Genomic DNA, 20,022 nt, shown 5'->3' with positions numbered 1-20,022 from the left:
GTGGTTTGTGGCTTGTCCTATCTTTTGTTTGTTCGTGCCCACAAATTTTCATCAGAATCATAGGTCGAGAATCATAGAACGAGGTCAAAAACAGCCAAAAGGACGTTCATGACTAGGGTGAATTTCGGGCAGTTGGTTTTGACAACAGAGGTAGAGCACGGTGCGATATTAAGAAAAAGAAAGATGTTACGGACAAGGAGTAAGAGGTAGCTGCAAATAACAAGAAAGAGGAAACACTGTCAGAGCAGATGCGCGCCTCTACTACTCCGCGATTCCGCACTAACGTGCTAGGTCAAAGGAGTGTTGTTACCCTTTCCTGGAGAAGTGCTCTCTCGGTTCTGTGCGCCACTGAATATGAATGGACGGAAGTATCTAGACGGGCACCGCCATTTGAATACGATTCCCACATCAGCTTTGCAACGCCGCTGCTCAAAAAAAGAAGAAAGGAAAGAAGGCAAAGAGAGAGAGAGAGAGACGGTAGATAGAGAAAGCTCACAGCAGAAGTGGCGCGCGTGAGAAACTGGGGCGTGAAATCTACCTGGCGGAGTCCATCCCAATCTCGTGGGCGCAGGCCCGAGCTCCATTCCTGAAGAGTGCCATCGTCGCATATAAAACGTTCTTGGTTCCTGTATCCTTTTCGGTTTCTTTTATTCATTTATTCGCCTGTCTTCTCCAAGTTCGCTTATTTCCTCTCTTGCTTGTGTCCTCAAAGAACGTACCTCGCAATGCCTTTCGTACTGCCAGGTCTGACTGACTACGCGATGTAAAATTATGAAGCATGAAATGTTTTCAGCTCCTCTCCTTGGCGATCTCAGTCGAGCACTTTACCGGAATCGTGGCGAAACTGAAGACGTGTCCAGATCAAGAAGAGAGGCCGAAATTGAATTCAAAACTGGAGCCAAAGGCTGTCATTTACAGCAAAGATTCCCAAAGCGCATCGAGCTCGCGTTGTCGCAGATCCAGCAGCTAGCTCGACTGGTGTGTTAAAAGCGACTATGACATCGCGGCATGGATGAAAACAGTGTTTCTAAAAGGTATTTCCACAGACCAACCGCGATTGCTAGAGGTCAGGTGGCCACAATGAATGGCGCTACACAGACCGCATTTCTTAGAAGAGTGTAGGTCGTCGCGTTGATAACAGGCTTTAAATTAAAGCACTTACTGTTGGGCTAGTTGGTTTTGGTTCATATTTAAATATTTAAATATGAACATGCTTTAAAAGCGCTGTCAATGAGTTTGCGAAAACACGGGTGCCGGCGCTTACAGCGTTGATTAAAAATTTCCTTGCCGCAAGGTATGCTTTTTTTTTTCTTTGTAGAAGGTAGAGATGTAAAACTTTCGAAATGTTGAATGCCGGGAAAAAAAATTGGAGGCGATAGTTAAGCTCTGCCTTAAGGGTATGAAGCGATAGCTTAATGGGTTAACGTTGTTATGCTCATGCATAATTGGTCATTTTCTATTTCATGCGTCACGAAAAGAAAAACCTAAATAGAAACTTTTCTTTTCTGATGTTCCCTGTTCTTTTTTTCAAGCCCTCCCATCACTTGTAGGGGTCAGAAGAAGTATCATTCTTACTTCAGTGAACCTTAGTAGCTTCAAAGGCGTCTTCAGTGCCACAATACACCACTGAAAAGCATACCCTGCGGCCTGCGAACTTTTGAGGTGCCCTTAACGTAGGACGTTATAGGGGTCCCACGGTGGAGCACGGACTAATCAACAACAGTGGCATCATGCTGCCGCTCTCGTACGCGAGAACGCAGCCAAACGTGTCACTACCGGCAAAAAATAAAAACATACCAACGCCAGGACAAGTACGCAGTGCATATGTAGCTTGGCAGAGAATGAGTAAAAGGTTGTCCTTTTTTTATTGTCATTGCTTGAATGCCTCCCATTGCCACGCATGAAACTGTTAGGCATGTAGGCGCATCGCTATTGCTCTTCCGGACACATCATTTTTTTTTTTTTTTTTTTTGCACTGAAGTGACACGCATCGCCGCACGCAGGTACATGCATATCAAACTAACGCTAAGCCAAGTTTTCCCAGCCTGCGAGTTTTTTCTCATGTTACATTGCATGCATATCCACTTCGTCACTGCCAGTCCCGACCCGCAGCAGCATTCAGGTCAGTGCCACAGCAGTAGTGATGTAGGATGAACCATGCACAGGTGACACTTTTCAAGAATGAAGCATGTCGCTAGTTCCCACCCCGAGCTGTGTCCAAAATCGCTGGTTTGGCACATTAGACATTTTGTCGTGTGCCTAAGCGCCTCTTGCAAGTTACTCTTACACTTCACCTAATATACGAGCAAAACGGCTGGAGGGAGCAGCACGAAAATCAAAAAGAAAATTGAACGAACGCTAAACCTGGCAAGGTCTCTGAAACTTCTTGGCGCCGCTCGTCTGCAAACCAGCATCGACAAGTTAAAACTTGAACAGGAGGAGAACTTCCGTAGAAAAGTTTTCCTTCGAAACGTGTCACCTCGCACACGTGTTTTTAACGACTAAAACTGCCAGGGTAACAAATGAATCTACAGGTACACTTGACCGAACCAGCCATAAACAAATAGCAGAGATAATTTCATCTTCCAAAAATGCATAATTTCAATAGGCTTAAAGGCAATCAAGGGATTTATAACGAGATGTATACATTTCGATCTGATTGAAGCCGTCTAGTTGTCCCTTCATAATTTCAGTAACACATTCCCTGCCAAAACAAATGCCTCGAGCATAGGTACCGAGTAGTAAAGGCCCGACATGAAAGGACGCCCAACGAATTGTCGGACAATAAATAAGCTCGCACGTTGAACCATAGCTATAACTTGAGGGTGCCTGCAATCCACGAGTTGTCGTAGAGTGCTTCCGATTGGACGGTGCCACTTTCTAGGCGAAGAGGATCGATTGCGACGTTGGGGTTTCCCGGTCTATGGAGAAATCTACCGTGCCTCTCTGAGCGCGTGCAGCTTCATATATATATGTATATATATATATATAGTAGGCGACCTTTAGCTTCTTGGCCTTTAGGGACTTAAGGGCAGCTACAGATAAAACATGTGAGTAGTACGCCGCTGAAGGGCAATGATATAGGTCAACCAGTCCTTCGAAGTGTTTTGCTCGAAAGCTCAGCACCGAATTTCCGGGCTACCGGCGTGTGAAGGAAATTGATCGGGGCTGAGAAGTGTTATTGTTTGCCTTCAACCAAAGTGGAAACTATATAAAACCAAGTGCGCCATGGGAACGCGTACCATTTCAGCTGAAGTAGGGTTCGCACGCGCGAAGGTTCTGAAACCTTCGGAACATGACGCCGAATTGCTGGCGTTTATTTTGTCCTCCTCACTTGTCTCTGCGACCCCCTGCTTCGTTTTCATCTCCTTGGGACACGATCCGTTATCCTAAGAGGCTATCAGTTATGTTTTCTTTGCACTACATATCATGTCCGTGCAATTTTTCTTCGTGATTTCAGCTGGATATCTTTAACTCGCTTTTATTCCCTCGTCCCATCTGCTCTCTTAGAGCCTCTTCACTTTACACCTATCATTTTTCTTTCCACAGCTCGCAGCACTGTACTGAACTTTATTTCAAACATTTTAGTTAGACTCCAAGTTTCTGAGCCCTATAAGTGGACACTGGCAAGCGATAAACATTCTCACCTGCTGTTTCAAGGATACTGGAAAATCGGTATTAGTTATTCCGATGGGTCGACCCTGAGCAAGATCTTGATATGTTTGTATGCTTTCGGTGTCTGTGGGTTTGTGCCAAGTGAAAGTAGTAAATAAAAAGAAGTCAAATAGATATCCGTGACTGGAAGTCGAACCCGCGGCGGCGCAAACAGGTCAGCATCTCAGGCCACTGCGCGAGAGCACTAGTTATCGCCGCAGCCGAACACGCGTCGTGTTAAGCTGCAGTACACTCTTGCATTGCGCATCGTCTTCTTCGTCCACTATTACTCCTATGAAACTAATATTCGCTTCTTGGAGCTATCTAGCGGTAGTGACAGAGATATGTGTGCTGCATGCGTTGGCGTCGACAACGTTGGGGCAGAAACAGGGCACTAGAGGAATACCCGTTGGCGCTGACAACACTGCTGCAGAAACGCGGCACTGGAGCATATGTCGCCGGCGTACATTTGGTAAGTTGGCATTGAAGATGAAAAAAATTGAACACGTGCATAACTGGCTCCCTAAGTCATTGCAAACCTCAGTCGCGCTTTCAGGTGCTTGGCAGTGGCGTCCACGTGCGAAAAACTGCTTTCTCACAATATTTCGTGCTTAGCAATGCTAAACCACCAGCAGTTTCTTTTTTGTGACCGGAGCTCTGACATTAGGAGCACATGAACTCTAGTATCGTGTTCGTTATTCGTGCTCACCCGATAGCTCTTCAGTTGTTGCTTTGTTTTAAGACTACCTGTCTGTTCTTCTACATGTAGATAGCTTCAAGTATTTCGAACGTATTTGTTATATACGGGAGCTGCTTGTACGCAGACATCGTATGTACGTAAGCACATTCTATCAATTGTCATAAAGGGGGTTTGTAACGCTACTTGCAAACCCCCTAGTCTGCGGTTATTTAGACGGGCGCGTAGCCAGATTCTGGCGCAGTCGACAGGATGGCTAGTGAAATGTGCCTATCGAACATTTTCTGACAGCGCTGATTCGTCAGTTACGATGCACGAAACGTGACGCTGCTTACCGCCGCATGCTTCGCCAGTTTTAATCCTCCTTGCTGCCAAACATCGCGTGAGCAGCGGTGGCGACGTCTGGTGCGCTGAGGGTGAACCTCGCTTTCCCAAGAGATGAGATCGTGCCGAACACAGGACGACGAGAGGCGCCGCTTCGGCGCTCGTTCGAGGCGACAGCGTGCCCTGCGGGGAAACCGTTGCCGAGCAGTTCCCGCTGCTCGTAACGTGATTACTCGGTCCCGCTTTTCCCCCAAACGCAGCCACTTTATCGGACATCACGAACGGCATCTTGAGCGCTATGCGGGGTCGATCGGAGCCACTTTATCCGACATCTTGCGCGCTATGCGGGGTCGGTCGGAGCCATTTTATCCGACATCTTGCGCGCTATGCGCGGTCGGTCACAGCCACTTTATCCGACATCTTGCGCGCTATGCGGGGTCGGTCGGATCCACTTTATCCGACATCTTACGCGCTATGCGGGGTCGGTCGGAGCCACTTTATCCGACATCTTGCGCGCTATGCGGGGTCGGTCGGAGCCATTTTATCCGACATCTTGCGCGCTATGCGGGGTCGGTCGGGCACGCATCCACGGGTTGAGTACGGTCGGAAATGTGGTAGCGCGTTTCATTCCGGGGAATGAGGAGGGCATCGAATCGGTACATCGTTGCGAGGCACAATCGGAAAGAATAATTGGCATGTTATTTGCCACTGGAGTGAGGCAAGCACAGAGTACGCTTCGGACATAATCAGCCTCTGGCACATACAATGTGCAATTATCAATATTTTTGTGATAGTCTTGTATCGCTTACGATCCGCGCGCATTTTTTTTTTTGTATTGGACATCTTTGATTAATTTTAACCACGTATATATAATTCTCATATTATGAATAAAGAAAGAAATGAGCTGAAACCTCCGGCAGTATCTTATTAAGACTTGTTTTTATTTCACTAACGTCAATACGTAAGAAACGGCTAGTCCCTGTTTGAACAGCGGATACTTCTCGACAGAAAAGGTAAGAAACCCGCACTTAAAGCGGCACATCAGCTGAATAATCATGCTAAACGCAGCCACGTAGCTGCAATAAACAACAAGCAACGCCACTAACAGTTCTTAAACGCAGAAAAAATAAATCCGATTAAAATCGCTGTAAAGTATTGCATGAGACTTGTTGACTTTCAAGTCGTGTCGGTTGCAGGTATACAAGCAAATAATGGAAGCAGAAGACAGCGTTCTCGCATTCAGGTTTTTGCTTCAGTGTGCTTTTCTAGTAGGTTCCCCTTATCGTACAAGAGCTGTACGGGCTAGCATGTTTTCTGTGGGCCTACAAGTTGGCTTGAGGCGCATCCAGCGGCTTCCTAAAGCCTAGCAAGACTGCTTTACGTTTACTAACGAGGCCCACCTCCTGACGTGTACTTAGCGTTTGGTAATGCTTTGAACGGTGCCTCAGTAAGTCACGTACACAAGCTCTTGAAGTCTTCTGCACGTGTGCCCGTAATCTGTGTACCACCCTACTCGGCCTTCTGATATGCATTGCATTACTGGTTGGGGAAAAAAAACTGAAGAGGCAAGTGGCAGAAACACGGTTTTTTCTATAATCTCCTTTAACAGATGCACACCGATTTCCCCCTTGTTAAAAGACGTGCTCAAAAGCAAGAGGTCCTTGAAAATTGTACACCGTGCGATTTAAGCCGAGTGTATTTGCGGCATAACGTAGATTCGATCAAAACGCATGAAGGCGGGCTAACAAGCTGGCGGCCGTGTCTTTTTTAGGAGCATAACAGAACACTGCACGAATCATGGCACGCAGCTAAATTTGAACTTTTAACCGTGCTCGTCAGCGGGAAACCATGAGCACGCGGGCACCTGCGAAAGCAAGCCCAATTCGAACACGTGGCGGTTTTGGAGGGTACACACAGCTACAGCACTGCACTCTTAGGCGACTTAAGCGTCCCCATTTTTCTCTGCAGTCATGTGAAAAAAAAAGGCTGCCTTGACATATAGGGAGGATATTTTAAATTAAGCTTAGCAATTATAAGCCATTCAGGAGTTGCATCTGTACAACTGGCAATGGGCATTTGCACGCAAAAAATAATTATAATGGGCGTGTAAGAACGTTGTTGCAGTGGTTGGCGTTGCTGTTGTCTTGAAATGAAAAATAAGGAACATATATGCGTTAATTGGGGGCTCCCATAGAAGCCTGTGTACCCCATCCACACTGTCGTCTACTTATTCCTCCCTTTCATCTTCCAGGCCAACCTGAGAACTTAGATTTCAACCTTCTTCTTTCATGACCTACGTGCAAAGTTTTTTACCCTGCCGCCGCGCTACACCAGACATCAGAGAATACGGCGGTTGACCCCATAAATGCTTCCCGTTTACAACTGGCTCCCGATTTATCTGGTTAAGCTAAATTCGACTTCAGTTCGCTACCACGTTTCCCCTTGTTTTGCTTGGTTTATCTCCGTTTAGCTTTCTGTAAGCTTGAAAATTGAGTTGCATCTAAATGTTCGCGCAGTTGTTCTTCGGCTTTCCTCTTGCGATAAGCTGTCTGAGCTCCTCGTTCCGAGCCGTCGTTCCCTCTGTTTAGCGGTCTCTGAAACCATGTACACATGCCTCCGCACTCCAAGATGATGATGATGTCCTCAGGCTTAATGGCACATAAGTGACTTCATCATCACCGCCTCTTCCTTCTCGCTCGTCTTTGCGTTTCGCGCTCTTCATCTGTTCCCGCATCCCGTTTAGCAAGGTTAAGCTCTGTTTCGGCTTGCCGCCTCGTTATATCCACTGGGTCCGCTGGCTCACGTTGGCGCGCTCTTCTTTTGCGTTGCTGTTCAGCTCGCCAAGCATTTCGATCGGCTTCTGAATTTGTCGAAAGACAGGCATCACCTATGATTTACCCTCGGCTCCACTGATCTTTCCTTCGGCGACTTCATCCTGCGCCTCTTCTCCCTGGCATCCGCATGTGCAAGCAACTGCGTTTCTCGCTGTTCATCTTCACACCCCCTCTCCACTCGGTTGCTGTGGACGCTCCCCCCCCCCACCCTTTACAAAAAGTTTTTAGTCTATAGACTCTCTATAGACTTCTGTCTATAAAGTTTACAGACTCTCTCTAGACAAATCCTAGAGAATAGTCTATAGGCAATACAAATGCTACAGACAGTCTATAGACAATCTGTAGATTTATGGCCATAGACATTTAGTAGACTTTTGTCTATAGACAATCTATAGACTATGAATGCTATGAATATACAAAAATAAATATCTATAGGAAGCCAATAGAGTCTATAACAGGTCTATAGACTGTCTATAGACCATTTTCATAAGGGCTCGAGTTTACCTGAGATGTCTTCCATTGGCTGCAGCTAGCGCGACGCTCCTCCGAACTTACCCAAGCTACTCCGAGCTTCACCTGGCCATAACGACTTTTTCGATAATGACGCATCTAGTGTTAGCGCAGTAAAACGTGCTAAATGCGCACGATAATGGGCCTACCACTCCTAGAAATTTTAGGACAAGGCAACTTGGTGCCTCTGCCTTCGATGTGGAAATGCTCGAGAAAATGTCAGTCATAATTCTACAGAGGTGGCTTGTATTCATAAAGACTACGATTGCGGTTTGTGGCACATGTGCGGGCGCCGGAGTCGCGGCTGCTGTAGCGGCAGCGACCGAGCCGTTGATGGCTCATCTTTCGTCATCACCCTCAGACACCTTGACACGGTTCGCTTTTTCAGCGCTGCTTACCTAATCTTCTCTTCCACCCGCATACAACCACAAAGAGCGGAATGAAACAAGAATCTACCTCTGAGGCAGGCTGCCTCGCCCGTCGTCGTCGAGTCGTGATGAAATGCGCCCGTGGCGTGTTGGCACGACCCCGCGTATTTCGCATCAACGGCTCTTCCACTACCGCGCTTGGCATGACCGATGGCGCGCCCGACGGGCGGCTTCTGGACCACTCGGTTAGGCTCTGATTGGTATGCTCGGGCCGAATTTCCACCTCATTGAGTCTCTTAGTCGGTAGATCAGGCGATACGCTTTGACAGGGTGCGTGTTTTAGAGGAAATTAACTACTCTGTTCTAGTTCTATTTCGTTTTGCCTTTCGTTGTTGGCTATTTCCTTGTTACCGCATCTTTCTGTTCGTAATCATCATCGCTTTGCCAGCTAGCTCTGATTTTTCGCATTAGCAGTTGCGTATTCACTATTCACTTCTTTCCCTTGGTACCAGCCTCCCCCTTTTATGCCCCGAAGCAATAAGTATCGCTTTAAAACAAAAGTAGGCAATAGTTACGTCACTGCAGTAACTGCACCGCGCGTGTCGCAAGAGAAAAGACGATGCGGATCTGAGGGAATAAAGACGCGGTTCCTTTACCCAGACGTGCTTAACGTGCGCAGTCTCGCGCCGGTTTTCCTCGCCTTCGGTCGCAGGGAAGTCGCAAAGTATACGCAGCGGTAAGACACGAAAGCCTCTTCCCCGGAAACGTAACCGGGCGAACGGAACTGGCACATGCATGCGGCGGCCTTCCTGTGGTCCCTGCGTAGCTCGCGGGCGGCGGAGCGAGCAGACGATGACAGCATCCCGTGGCGTAACCCGGGCGCTCGCGCAGCCCTGCCTCGAGTAGCGTAAAAAGTGAGCTTTCGCTCTTGTTCTTGTCTAGCGAGCGGATTGAAATCTTCGTCGTGACGCCCGCACCGCTCCCGCACGAAAAGCAACAGGAACGCTTGCGCCGTTGTGCGAGATTGCAGACTCTGTTGTTCAACTTCCTCTCGGATACGCGCCGACGGAACCAAATCTGGACGGGGAATTCCGCTAGCCGGTGTGTTGGCAGCCCTGTTTTTATCTCGCGTTCTTCCCCGCACCGGCTGCGAATTTCCGAATGGCGAAACAGGCATAGCGGTGCGCGGCGTGTAAAGTGAGAGCGGAAAATATTTAAAACAGAAACGAGTGGAGCTTCGGAACGGAAAGCTCCGTCGACGTCGACGCTGCATCCCCCCCCCCTGCCATCCCCCTCTGCCGTCACGTTCACTGTTGCGTCGGCTGCTGGAAACGAGGAAGCCAGGAGAGTGGGGTGAGGAGGAAAGGAATCGGACGCCTAGAAACGTCATTATCTCTGGCGCAAGGTTTCCGTGTCACGGTTGTGTGCTGCTTTCCGGCTGCGCCTGCTGTGTGTGGTAGGAGCCGGTCTTTACGGGCTATTTGATAGTTAAATGAGACTAGCTAGGTAAGAGAAGCATATTGCACCACATTTCACACGTTGACAGTTGCAACAAGTTGTCGGTGCAGTAAAGTGACTTTAACGCGCGTCCGGAAATTGAAAGCAAATACGTCCACAAAAACGTGCCATATTTTTACGACAATCATATTAAAGTCCAACAGTATCAGAATAGTAATATTTTAACTACTGGTGATTAAGCGCCTGCTTTCCAGCACTATATATCTGCCGTTTTTCCTTATAGTACCAGTGGTGTATGTAGAAGTCTTTATTTACTATTCGCACAGTGACGTTTTGAAAAAAGATGGTCAGTTAAAGTTGTCAGGCATTTCTTTATACAGTGACTGACGCGAAGCGAACTGTAAATCAAAGACAACTCATTCCTGAGGAGCGAGTGTTTATTTTTTTTTTTCGCCTCTTTTCGAATTGTTTCCTTTTACGAAATCAAGCAGTAAGGGGTAAATCCGGGCAAGTCGACGACTGTTCTTTGCTGCGAAAGAAAAAAAGAGCCAGTGTCCTTCACTTCTTACGTAATCTCGTGACACCGGCGACGCCCAGTGGCGCAGCTCTTCATCCGCTCTGAGTGGAAGACGTATAAAAGTATAAGCAAAGCGAAGAAATCAAAAGAAAAGAAAGAAATGAACTCAAATACGGGGGACGAAGTAGCAAGAAGGAATCACCGACAGCCCGCACATATTGAGAGCCCGAGGAAATATATACGGCGTCCCACTGTACGGACCAGCGCGCGTGCATATATATGCACAAGCATACTACGCGAGCGAAGTCACGTTTCGTAACCTCTGCGCTGATCCTCGCGAACCTGTCTCGGACGAACTTATACGCTCTACACGCAAGATGGAGAGGGACTCCCAATTCGGAAACACCGCTGAGAGAGTGCTCATTGTAAGCGGACTAGGTTTGTCCCGAAGGAGGAACGAAGGGCGGAAGGAGTGACGACAACGGCGGAGCCGTAAGCAGCCTCTCTTTCCTCGTCATGCGCACTTCCTTCCTTCCTTCCTTCCTGGACGCCAGGCGGAAACGGACGGAAGTGGCGCGAGCTTGCAGCGGCGGTCGAGTGCGTGGTGGGATGAGAGAGAGATTAGGGGGAAGGGTGGCTAAGACGGGCACGGCGCTCATGTTAGCGCGCGGGTGTACGCGCACGCTGAGTGCACGTCATCAGATTCAATCCGATGGCCCGACAAACAACCAGCGAGGCTGTTTTCGTTCGCAGCCTCGCGGAGTCTGTGGGGAGCGCCCTTGCAGCGTTGTAGGAACCGAGCCGTAGGCGTCGTATAAATAAGCTACGTATAAATACCGGACCTTAGAGTTTTATCCTTGTGTCTGAATGCGCGCTGCATGTAGCATCAGAAAGGGATGAAAAACGATGCTCTGTACGCGAGCGTCTCAATGATGTTCATGTTTTTCCTGATTCAAGAGTCGGCGCGAGACGAGGATGCAGCGTACTAAGGGCCCGGCGGCCGGTATTCTCCACGTGATTTGTCAATTACTTCCTGCTAGGTACACGTCTGTGTGCGTGATGAGAGAGCTTCCGCGCTTCGGTAATGCGCATGTAACAACTTCCTTGGCGCTTCCTCGGGACTCGGTTGTCTGCGGCTTCAATCTTGGTCGCTTGTCAAGTGAGTCCACAGGAGGAGGAGGAGGGCACCGTCGCCGTGGCTGCGAAGATTTTATCGACTGTGTCAGCTGCTCAGACGAGTCTCAGTATCCACTCAGTCGACCCAAACATTTTGCTCGTTTCAACCTTTGCATAAAAAAAAACAACAATAAAAACTGAAAGTCAACTTCAGAGAGTCATCAGGCGAAATACTGCCTAGTAGCTTCGCAGACTTGTCCAGGGCTTTAGTCAGCGTGCACCAGCCACCTACGCAGCCTTGGCAACCAAATGACCCAGGTCGCCAGCCCGAATTAAACATGTGGACACATGGCCCTCAGCATCGCGCACTGCTAGACCATCAAAGGAATGAGCCACTACTTGTTTGTTTAATTTCAGCGGCATGAGAAACTAGCGCACAAGGGTCAGAATTTTGCACTCCTGCTTTGTATATCAGTCAGAAAAACTTCCCCGAACCCAAAGGCTTTCCTCAGCCCGCCCAAATAGCTTGGACACGCATCTGCAACAAACCGTCTCCTCTGCGCTTCTTTCAAATGTTCGATGTGTCTTTTTGCAAAAGCACTCAGGCAGTGCCACTCGTGACGGTTTGGATTTATGCGCAGGGAGACAGAACCAGCATCTTTTTTCTCTGTTTCGCCGTGTACGCCTGTTGAGAAACCATACACGCTATGTGAGAGCGTTCGACATTTTCTACTACACCGCCTCTTCGCTGCTGTGAGCCTTTGGTGCTCTTCGAATGCCATTCATTGTTGCCCTGGTGAAGTGCGTGCCTGACGCGCAAGTCAGCCACCAGGTGTGTTAGTCCATTGTATTTAGGAAAACATCAAGGTGGGGCAGACTTCAGTTGGGGAGTAACTACGCTTTAGCATCCACCTGAGCCCAACTACACGGCTACAAGGGAAAGCTATAAAGCTTTCACGGAAATTTCGCAGCTGAAGAAAAATTCTTCCTGGTCCAGAGATCAGGGCTATTTAACGAATGGAAATACTCAGTTGATGCACAGTTGAAAAAAACTCATTTGATGCACATTTGAAACAAACTCACTTGATGCACATTTGAAGCGAATGTACTGTGCGAAAACCATTGCACCGATTATGGAAGAGGGGACGAGGACGGAAGGGCGGGTCACAAAGCGGGCTCTAGGCAGCACGTCTCCGCAGCCACCCGTTGCGCTCCGCCTACCAAAACAGCTTGACGCGACCGTTCCGACGTCAGTCATTGCTACTCCGACCTCTCCCACTCGTCGCTCCGAGTAGCAATCAGGTGTCGGCAGCAAATTAAAGGAACGCGGGCCCCAGTAATCGGTGGTCACATTGTGCTAAAGTTGCGCAATCCTAGCGGCATATTGTATAAGTAAGGTATAGAAAGACGAAAAGGCAAGACGTTTCCAGGTTCGCAACATTGCTCTCCTCGCTGTAACAGTGCTGAACAACGCCATTTCCAAGAAGCAAGTGTCCTGTGCTGCCACATGCGCATGTATGGGAATTGTGTACAGCACGCCCAAACCTCACGTCGCTCTCTCCCCAGCCTTCTCTTTCTTTGTTTTTTTTCCACGGCACAGAGATATTTGAAAAGTCCTGAAGCAAAAAGCGCCGCTTCGACTCGTCATGTGCACAAAGGCACAAAAGAGGAGGGAGTACATAGTGTGTGGGCGGAAAGTTATCAGTGTCCCTGCTATAGCTGCCCTTGCAAGGGGGCCTAGTTTTGTCTGCGTTTGATTTTTCCATATATGAAAGAAGTGGAGAATCCGAGGTATATACGTGTTACTTGCAACTAAGCACAGTACACGTGCTAATGAAAAGGGAACAGAACAGGGAAGTACAGATAGCACATTATGGCTACCACCCAAACCTGATAAAAAAAAAAAAAAAACAGATGAGCCGCCCTTCGCAAGAAAGGTTTTAAACTCCCGTTCTCAAGGGAAGCGCCGGTGCATTACGCAAGGCGGCAAAGCCTTGAATTTCACACACGCGTCACGGGAAGAAAGCAGCGAAGCGTCTTCCGTACTCGACGACCGGCGGCGACAGTGGTCATGCCCTTGCCTGAGGCGCGGTGTCTTTCGCTGGATATTGGGCGTCGTGGCTGCGCGCGCGGCCGCGAATATAAGTTTCCTTTTTCGCGCTGACCAGCGAGAAGACACCTTGAGGCACGTGCGCGTGCACTGCATGCATGCGCCCCCCCCCCCCTCTCTCTCTCTCTCTCTCTCCACTCCCTCACGGCTTTTCCTTGGCCGCCTCTTCTGCTACTGCTGTGCGACCGGTTCTGAGGCCCAGAGGGTAACCAGACTTAAGACCTGCGACACACTGGAGAATGGTCGAAAGATAAAGGATGTTATATGAAAGGAAGACAAGCCCGAACGACTAAGGGGTCCGCCGATGACTCTTCCTTATTTTCTCTACGTTTTTTTTTTTTTTTTGGTAACTGCACCTGCGTGCCCCTCCCGGTAACGAGAAGCAAAGTTCTCTTTTGTCGAAGTGCTTACATGATCCGAGAGTGATCTGGTGAACACAACGCACTTAAGGCTCACTGGCTTCATGTATGGAAAGCGTCATACAAGAAGCATGCAAATGAGGCGAAAATCGCCTTTGTCCCTCACTGCTCGCGAATTGTCTTTGTGAATGCGTGCACGTGCTTTTAATTTTTCGATTTGACATCTTCCTTTCATGTAAAATTAGCGTGCAATGTTCAGTTAAACAGCTAGCAATAACCGTAGCAGTCGGTTTGGTCTCCACTTCTTATCGTTAACACAGTAAGCTCGGGAACCTAATTGCGTATAGAGGTAATCCAGGTTTACCGGCTCATCTGCAGGCGACTTGAATATTAACACATTTTCTTTTTTTGCATTCTTCTCCGCCTAAACGGCCTCACTAGATCCTTGTTCCCGCCCTTCCCAAGAGGGTCCAAGTTGCACTTTTTTATCCTGGTGCATCGCCATCGCTGCACCGTGCAAGCGTAACTAGCATATTCCCACGCATATATACCATGCCTGCAATTCGTGTTCCCGACGTAGTTCCTCGAGACGCTGCTGTGCTGCCGAGGGAATAACTACAATGAAGCGAAAGGGTTGCTTCGCTTCCTCTAACAACGGGCGCTAGCCGCCTTATAGCGCGCAACAATCACCGGTTATCAGTCGCTCCCAGCACCTTACTATTTTCGGTGCCGCGCACGGAGCCTTCCCTGCTGTTTTGGTACGTGCCCCCGCTTACGCGCATTCTACTGCTGGGCCAGCCTAAATAAAGCGTTTGCGCAGAAACCTTTCGGGCTGCTCTCTCATTCACTTTTGTTGGCGGGAAAAATAAAAGGTGAGCAATGAGTGGGCGTAAAGGGACGCCGTTGGCGCCTTCAGTGAGATCGCGCAGACACAATGACCCGAAACTTCGTGCAAGGAAAGGAAGTCTTCTTCTACGTGATGTCACTGGCCGATTCGCACTCCTCTCAACAATCGCTGATGAAGAAATGCACAGCTTCTTGATAAAAGTGCACAGCGTGAAGCGCAAAACGTTCTTTCTTCCTCCGTATAACTTTTACTTCTTGCGTCATGCCCCCAGCTACATTGCCTCATCGTGAAACTGACTTTCTCTTTGTGTTTATTATCTCGACTAAATTCCCCGTTGTGGCCATGGTTCAGGATCTCAACGTTGCTGTTTTTCTGTAAACAGCCTGGTAAACATTGGTTAGAGGATTTAAGCGCGCACTATACAACACTTCCTTAGTTTTTCGCGGTGGCTTTCACCCTGTTCGCATACAACGAGAAAAGGAAGTTTGCCACCTGTCTGAGTGGTTAATGCGTAGCGTGTGTTGTGTAACGAAGCAACTGTAAACCTGCACACAAGAGTGACCACAAGCACAGGCAGAAAATTAAAGGGTGCCGAGGGTCAAATAGTGCATTAGGGGACCTGAACGTTTCGCAGAAGGCATGCCACTATATCGTGCAGCACTGGTCACATTAGTTATCAGGCGAAAGAAGAAAAGCCCGCGTCAGCTTGAAAAACATGAATCATCATCATCATCAGCCCACTGCAGGGCAAAGGCCTCTCCCATGTCTCTCCAATTAACCCTGTCCTTTGTCAGTTGCCGCCACTGCATCCCCGCAAACTTCTTAATCTCATCCGCCCACCTAACTTTCTGCCGTCCCCTGCTACGTTTGCTTTCTCTTGGAATCCACTCCGTTACCCTTAAGGACCAGCTGTTATCTTGTCTTCGCATTACATGCCCTGCCCAAGCCCATTTCTTCCTCTTGATTTCAACTAAGATGTCATTAACCCGCGTTTGTTCCCTCACCCACTCTGCCCTCTTCCGATCTCTTAACGTTACACCTATCATTTTCCTTTCCATAGCTCGCTGCGTTGTTCTTAACTGAAGCTGAACCCTCTTTGTTAGCCTCCACGTTTTTGCCCCACAGGTGAGTACCGGTAGGATACAGCTGTTGTATACTTTTCTCTTCAGGGATATTGGTAAGCTACCATTCATGATCTGAGAGAACCTGCCATATATGCGCTCCATCCCATTCTTATTCTTCTAGTTATTTCCCTCTCATGATCCGGATCTGCGGTCACTACCTGCCCTAAGTACACATATTCTCTTTCTACTTCAAGCACCTCGCTACCAATTGCGAACTGCTGTTCTCTTGCTAGGCTGTTGAACATTACTTTGGTTTTCTGCACGTTAATTCTTAGCCCCACCGTTCTGCTCTGCCTGTCTAACTGATGGATCATGCTTTACAGTTCTTGTCCTGAGTGGCTTAGCAAGGCAATGTCATCAGCGAATCGCAAATTACTCAGGTATTCTCCATTAACTCTTATCCCCAACTGTTCTCATTCCAGTCCCCGGAATACCTCCTGTAAGCAGGCAGTGAAGAGCATTGGCGAGATCGTGTCTCCCTGCCTGACACCTTTCCGTATTGGAATTTTATTGCTGACTTTATGGAGTACTTTAGTAGCTGTGCAATCGTTATAAATATCTTCCAATATTTTCACATAACTCTTCTGCACCCTGATTCCGCAATGCCTGCATGACAGCTGAGGCTTCCACTGAGTCAAATGCTTTCTCGTAATCAATGAAGGCTATATGTTGGTTATATTCTGCCCATTTCTCTATCACCTGATTGATAGTGTGAATGTGCTCTATTGTCGAGTATCCTTTACGAAAGCCTGCCTGATCATTTGGTTGACTAAAGTCCAAGGTTGTCCTGACTCTATTGGCGATTACTTTAGTAAATACCTTGTAGGCAACGGACAATAAGCTGATTGGTCTGTAATTCTTCAATTCCTTGACGTCTCCTTTCTTATGAATTAAGATAATGTTAGCGTTCTTCCAATTTTCTGGTACTCTCGAGGTCACAAGGCATTGCGTATACAGGGTGGCTAGTTTTTGTAGCACAATATTTCGATAATTTTTGCATACAACTCAGTCGCACGGAAATTCTCGATGGATGATAAGCATGCTGTAAAAAATTACGTGACTGTCTTGACGGTTCCGTATCACGTACTTGTTGCCGTGGCAAGTATAGTTTACTTGTCGGTGTTCTAATACAGCAGTCGGGAGTACGAAACACTTCTTAAAATAACGATGAGAAGGACTGAGCTGCGTGGATTCGGTATGTTATGCAGAGAGTGAGTTAAAACCATTAAATGCGTTGATTTATGTTTTGGTCGTCACTCTTGCTAGGATAAAAGGCAGCAAATTACTTCTGGTATCGTTTTTTTCTGTTTTTTTTTTTTTTTTCTGCTTCTGTTGGTGAACTAGGCACGGAAGTTTAGCTCTGAGGAATGCTCACTACATATGTGCGCACTGCGAAGAGTAAATTGCAAGAGCACGATAAAAGCTACATTATTAAACCTTCTCAGCTCCCGAAGTCTCATTTGAAATAATGCAATCCGATGGAAACTAGAAGAGGATCATCATTGGTTAGTATTGCTGCTTGTTCAAGGTTTTTAGTTTACGTTTCTCATTTACATTACACTAGAGGAAGTTTAATTGAGATTATTACCCGGTTTCATTCAACCCTCTTGCATTGAATGCAAGCTACGCAATGTTATAAGTGTTAGCAAAATTAATGATCGATATTTTATGTCACTGACTGCTAAACCTGCAGCAATAAACTTATTTGTAATGTAGCATCTAGCATTATTGTTCTCCTTATGCAATCATTCAGTGCCAAAGTTCGTCAGATGACAGATCTCTAAAACCCTGCCTCGGACGGCCAGTTTGACAGACCGCACAACCGGCAAACGAAACGTACGCACACGTGACCAAACCTGTCAGCTGTCTTGAAGCGTGCTTTCTGTATCCAGCACGTCCCGTCAGCGCATCGCAGAGAAACGTTCACGTGTTTCTTTGGGAGAGAAAAGAAGCCAGGAAAAAAACAAACATACCCGGGCATAAAAGCTCGCCGTGCGTCGCAGACATCACTCACCGGTGACGTACGTGAGGACCGGCTCGGTGACCTCCTGGCGGTTCTCGATGAGCCTCTCCATGGTCTGGCCGATGTGTTGCCGAGTGTGGGCTGACGCCTCCGCCCCGTGCGCGTAGCGTTGACCGAGAGCCCGCTCGGCCGGTCACTCGCCGCGTTGCCGCCTCCAGTCGCCTGTGGTCCCGTTGTGCGCGCACCCGACGCGCGCTCTCACTCTCCACTCGGCTGTGTTTCGGTCGTCGCCGCTTGTTTCCAGGGGGGCGCTGCATGACAGGCGGACGCCGCCTGCCGCTGCGTGGCGCGACGGCGAGGCGATACACGCACCAGGCCGGCTGCTAGCCACGTGCGGGGCAGCTGTCGTTTCTACGGCGTTCTTTCTCTAACAAACCCGTTTGTAAAGCTCTCTCGAAAGGTTCCCCGTACTCTCTCTTTCTCAGTTTGCGTCATGAAAGGTTGCGCTTGAGTGGTTAGTTCGGTTAGCTCGTTGCGGCTGTCACCGCAAGGTTGCAGTTGTGCAAGATGCGATAAATGAGCGGTCGATTGGTGCCGACAGGGTTTCCACTTAATTGGGCCAATCTACCGAGCGCTGCACTCGCTTGGAATTTGCAGGGAGGTGCGAAACGATAGACAATTGCACCCCGCGTGCGGTGCAAGGGAGGTTAGGAAACGTTGACCGGCGAGAGGTTCGATATTTGATCAGCAAGTAACCGGATGCTTGTTGGCACCAAGACGGTTTTCTCGAAGCTAGCCGCAATAACACAGGGTAGCATTAACAACAAAGGTTATTCAGTACGGTATGGTTTCTTGGATTTAACGTCCTAATGCTGCGCATGGGTTATGGGGGACGCCGTAGTGAAGGGCTCCGGATTAATTTGATAATGTTGATAATGTTAATATTCAACATGAACCCTGCACTTTGTATTTCTTGTTGATGTTAGCGACCACTGTATTATGTAACGACTGCCCCCCCCCCCCCCCCCCCCGCCCTGATGTAATGGCCTAAGCCAAGGGCTCCATGGGTAAATAAATGGTGATGATGATGATGATGAATTTCGCCCGCTTCGGGTTCTTTATCGCGCACTGGCATCGCATAGCACGCGCGTATTTCTCTATTTCGCCTGCACCGAAATGCGGACCCGGCCGGGCTCCGCGGTCGTATGCCGCAACCACTAAATCAGTATCACGAACAAAAGCAATGAGGAAGAATCAAAGTTGAGAGGGGACATGACTCTGGAGATGCAAGAAGTACAAATTTATACAATACAAAAATTGGATAAGCCTAGAAGGTCGCTATGGAGTACGGGAGTAATTCCAAAATTAATTGGACATAAAGGTTAGGAACTCACAAAGCGCTATGTGGTAAAACGAAACAATGCAAGAGTGAGAGAGAGGCTGCAAAACAGTGCAGTGCAAAGTGGTCTGTGAGGAGGTACGCGACAATACAAACGGTTTGTGAAAGCGCAAAAGCTGAGGGTTGGCTGTACGGGTGCCAGAGACACGGTCTGAGGCCCGCTGCTCGCTGCGGGGCTGCGCCTGTATTGAGGGGAGTGTGGATGACTTTGTGACCTTGTGGGCTTTTCGGAAATGCACGGTCACCTTGATCGGCGTGACAGGCTACGGCAGAAATCTCTCTAACAGAAAACTCCTTGGTTGACGCTTGTTCGCGTCTGCATGCTATAGGTATTGTCGATTGCCTGCCCATCAGACCTAATATATTCCCTGCAGGTACTGGCGAAAAGATTATCATCAATAGCCTACTATGTATTTATTTTATACTTTTGCTCTATTGGTGAACATAAAATTTCTTCCTAATATTTCGAACTCAGTTTCATCAACGAGAGCTCCTTTAGGTGTAGCACTGTTAGCTGTCTTCTCGCCATGTTCTGTTCATTTTGTAATATGTTGCTATAAAACAATATCTCTCGGGGAAGAGATAAGCTGGAAGTCGGTGACCGTACGTACTGTAATCTAGTTTAGTTGTCCGACGTTTTTTGCCTTGGAACTTTGCTCCCTTAGCCAGGATGTACCTGAAACGTCATGCAGCCTAACGCATGCTTACACGCACAATACCACCAAGTGATGACATTTTCCGA

The 20,022-nt window shown here is 48.1% G+C and overlaps 1 protein-coding gene across 1 annotated transcript in view; it reads right to left on the bottom strand.

Moving 5' to 3' along the window:
- LOC149364870 (carotenoid-cleaving dioxygenase, mitochondrial-like) overlaps positions 1-18,144 on the bottom strand; it is a 66,216-nt gene extending 48,072 nt beyond the window's left edge. The window contains exon 1 of the mRNA XM_089574815.1: positions 17,933-18,144. Coding sequence (XP_089430941.1) covers positions 17,933-17,993 — 61 coding nt within the window. The 5' untranslated portion in view covers positions 17,994-18,144. The remainder of the gene's footprint in view (positions 1-17,932) is intronic.
- Between the last annotated feature and the right edge of the window lie 1,878 nt (positions 18,145-20,022).

The sequence above is a fragment of the Amblyomma mixtum genome, chromosome 2 (genome assembly GCF_055824585.1).
Source record: "Amblyomma mixtum isolate Tamu chromosome 2, ASM5582458v1, whole genome shotgun sequence".
Classification (NCBI taxonomy): Eukaryota; Metazoa; Arthropoda; class Arachnida; order Ixodida; family Ixodidae; genus Amblyomma; species Amblyomma mixtum.
The sequence above is the reverse complement of the archived record's forward strand: the minus strand, read 5'-3'. Positions and strand labels throughout refer to the sequence as shown.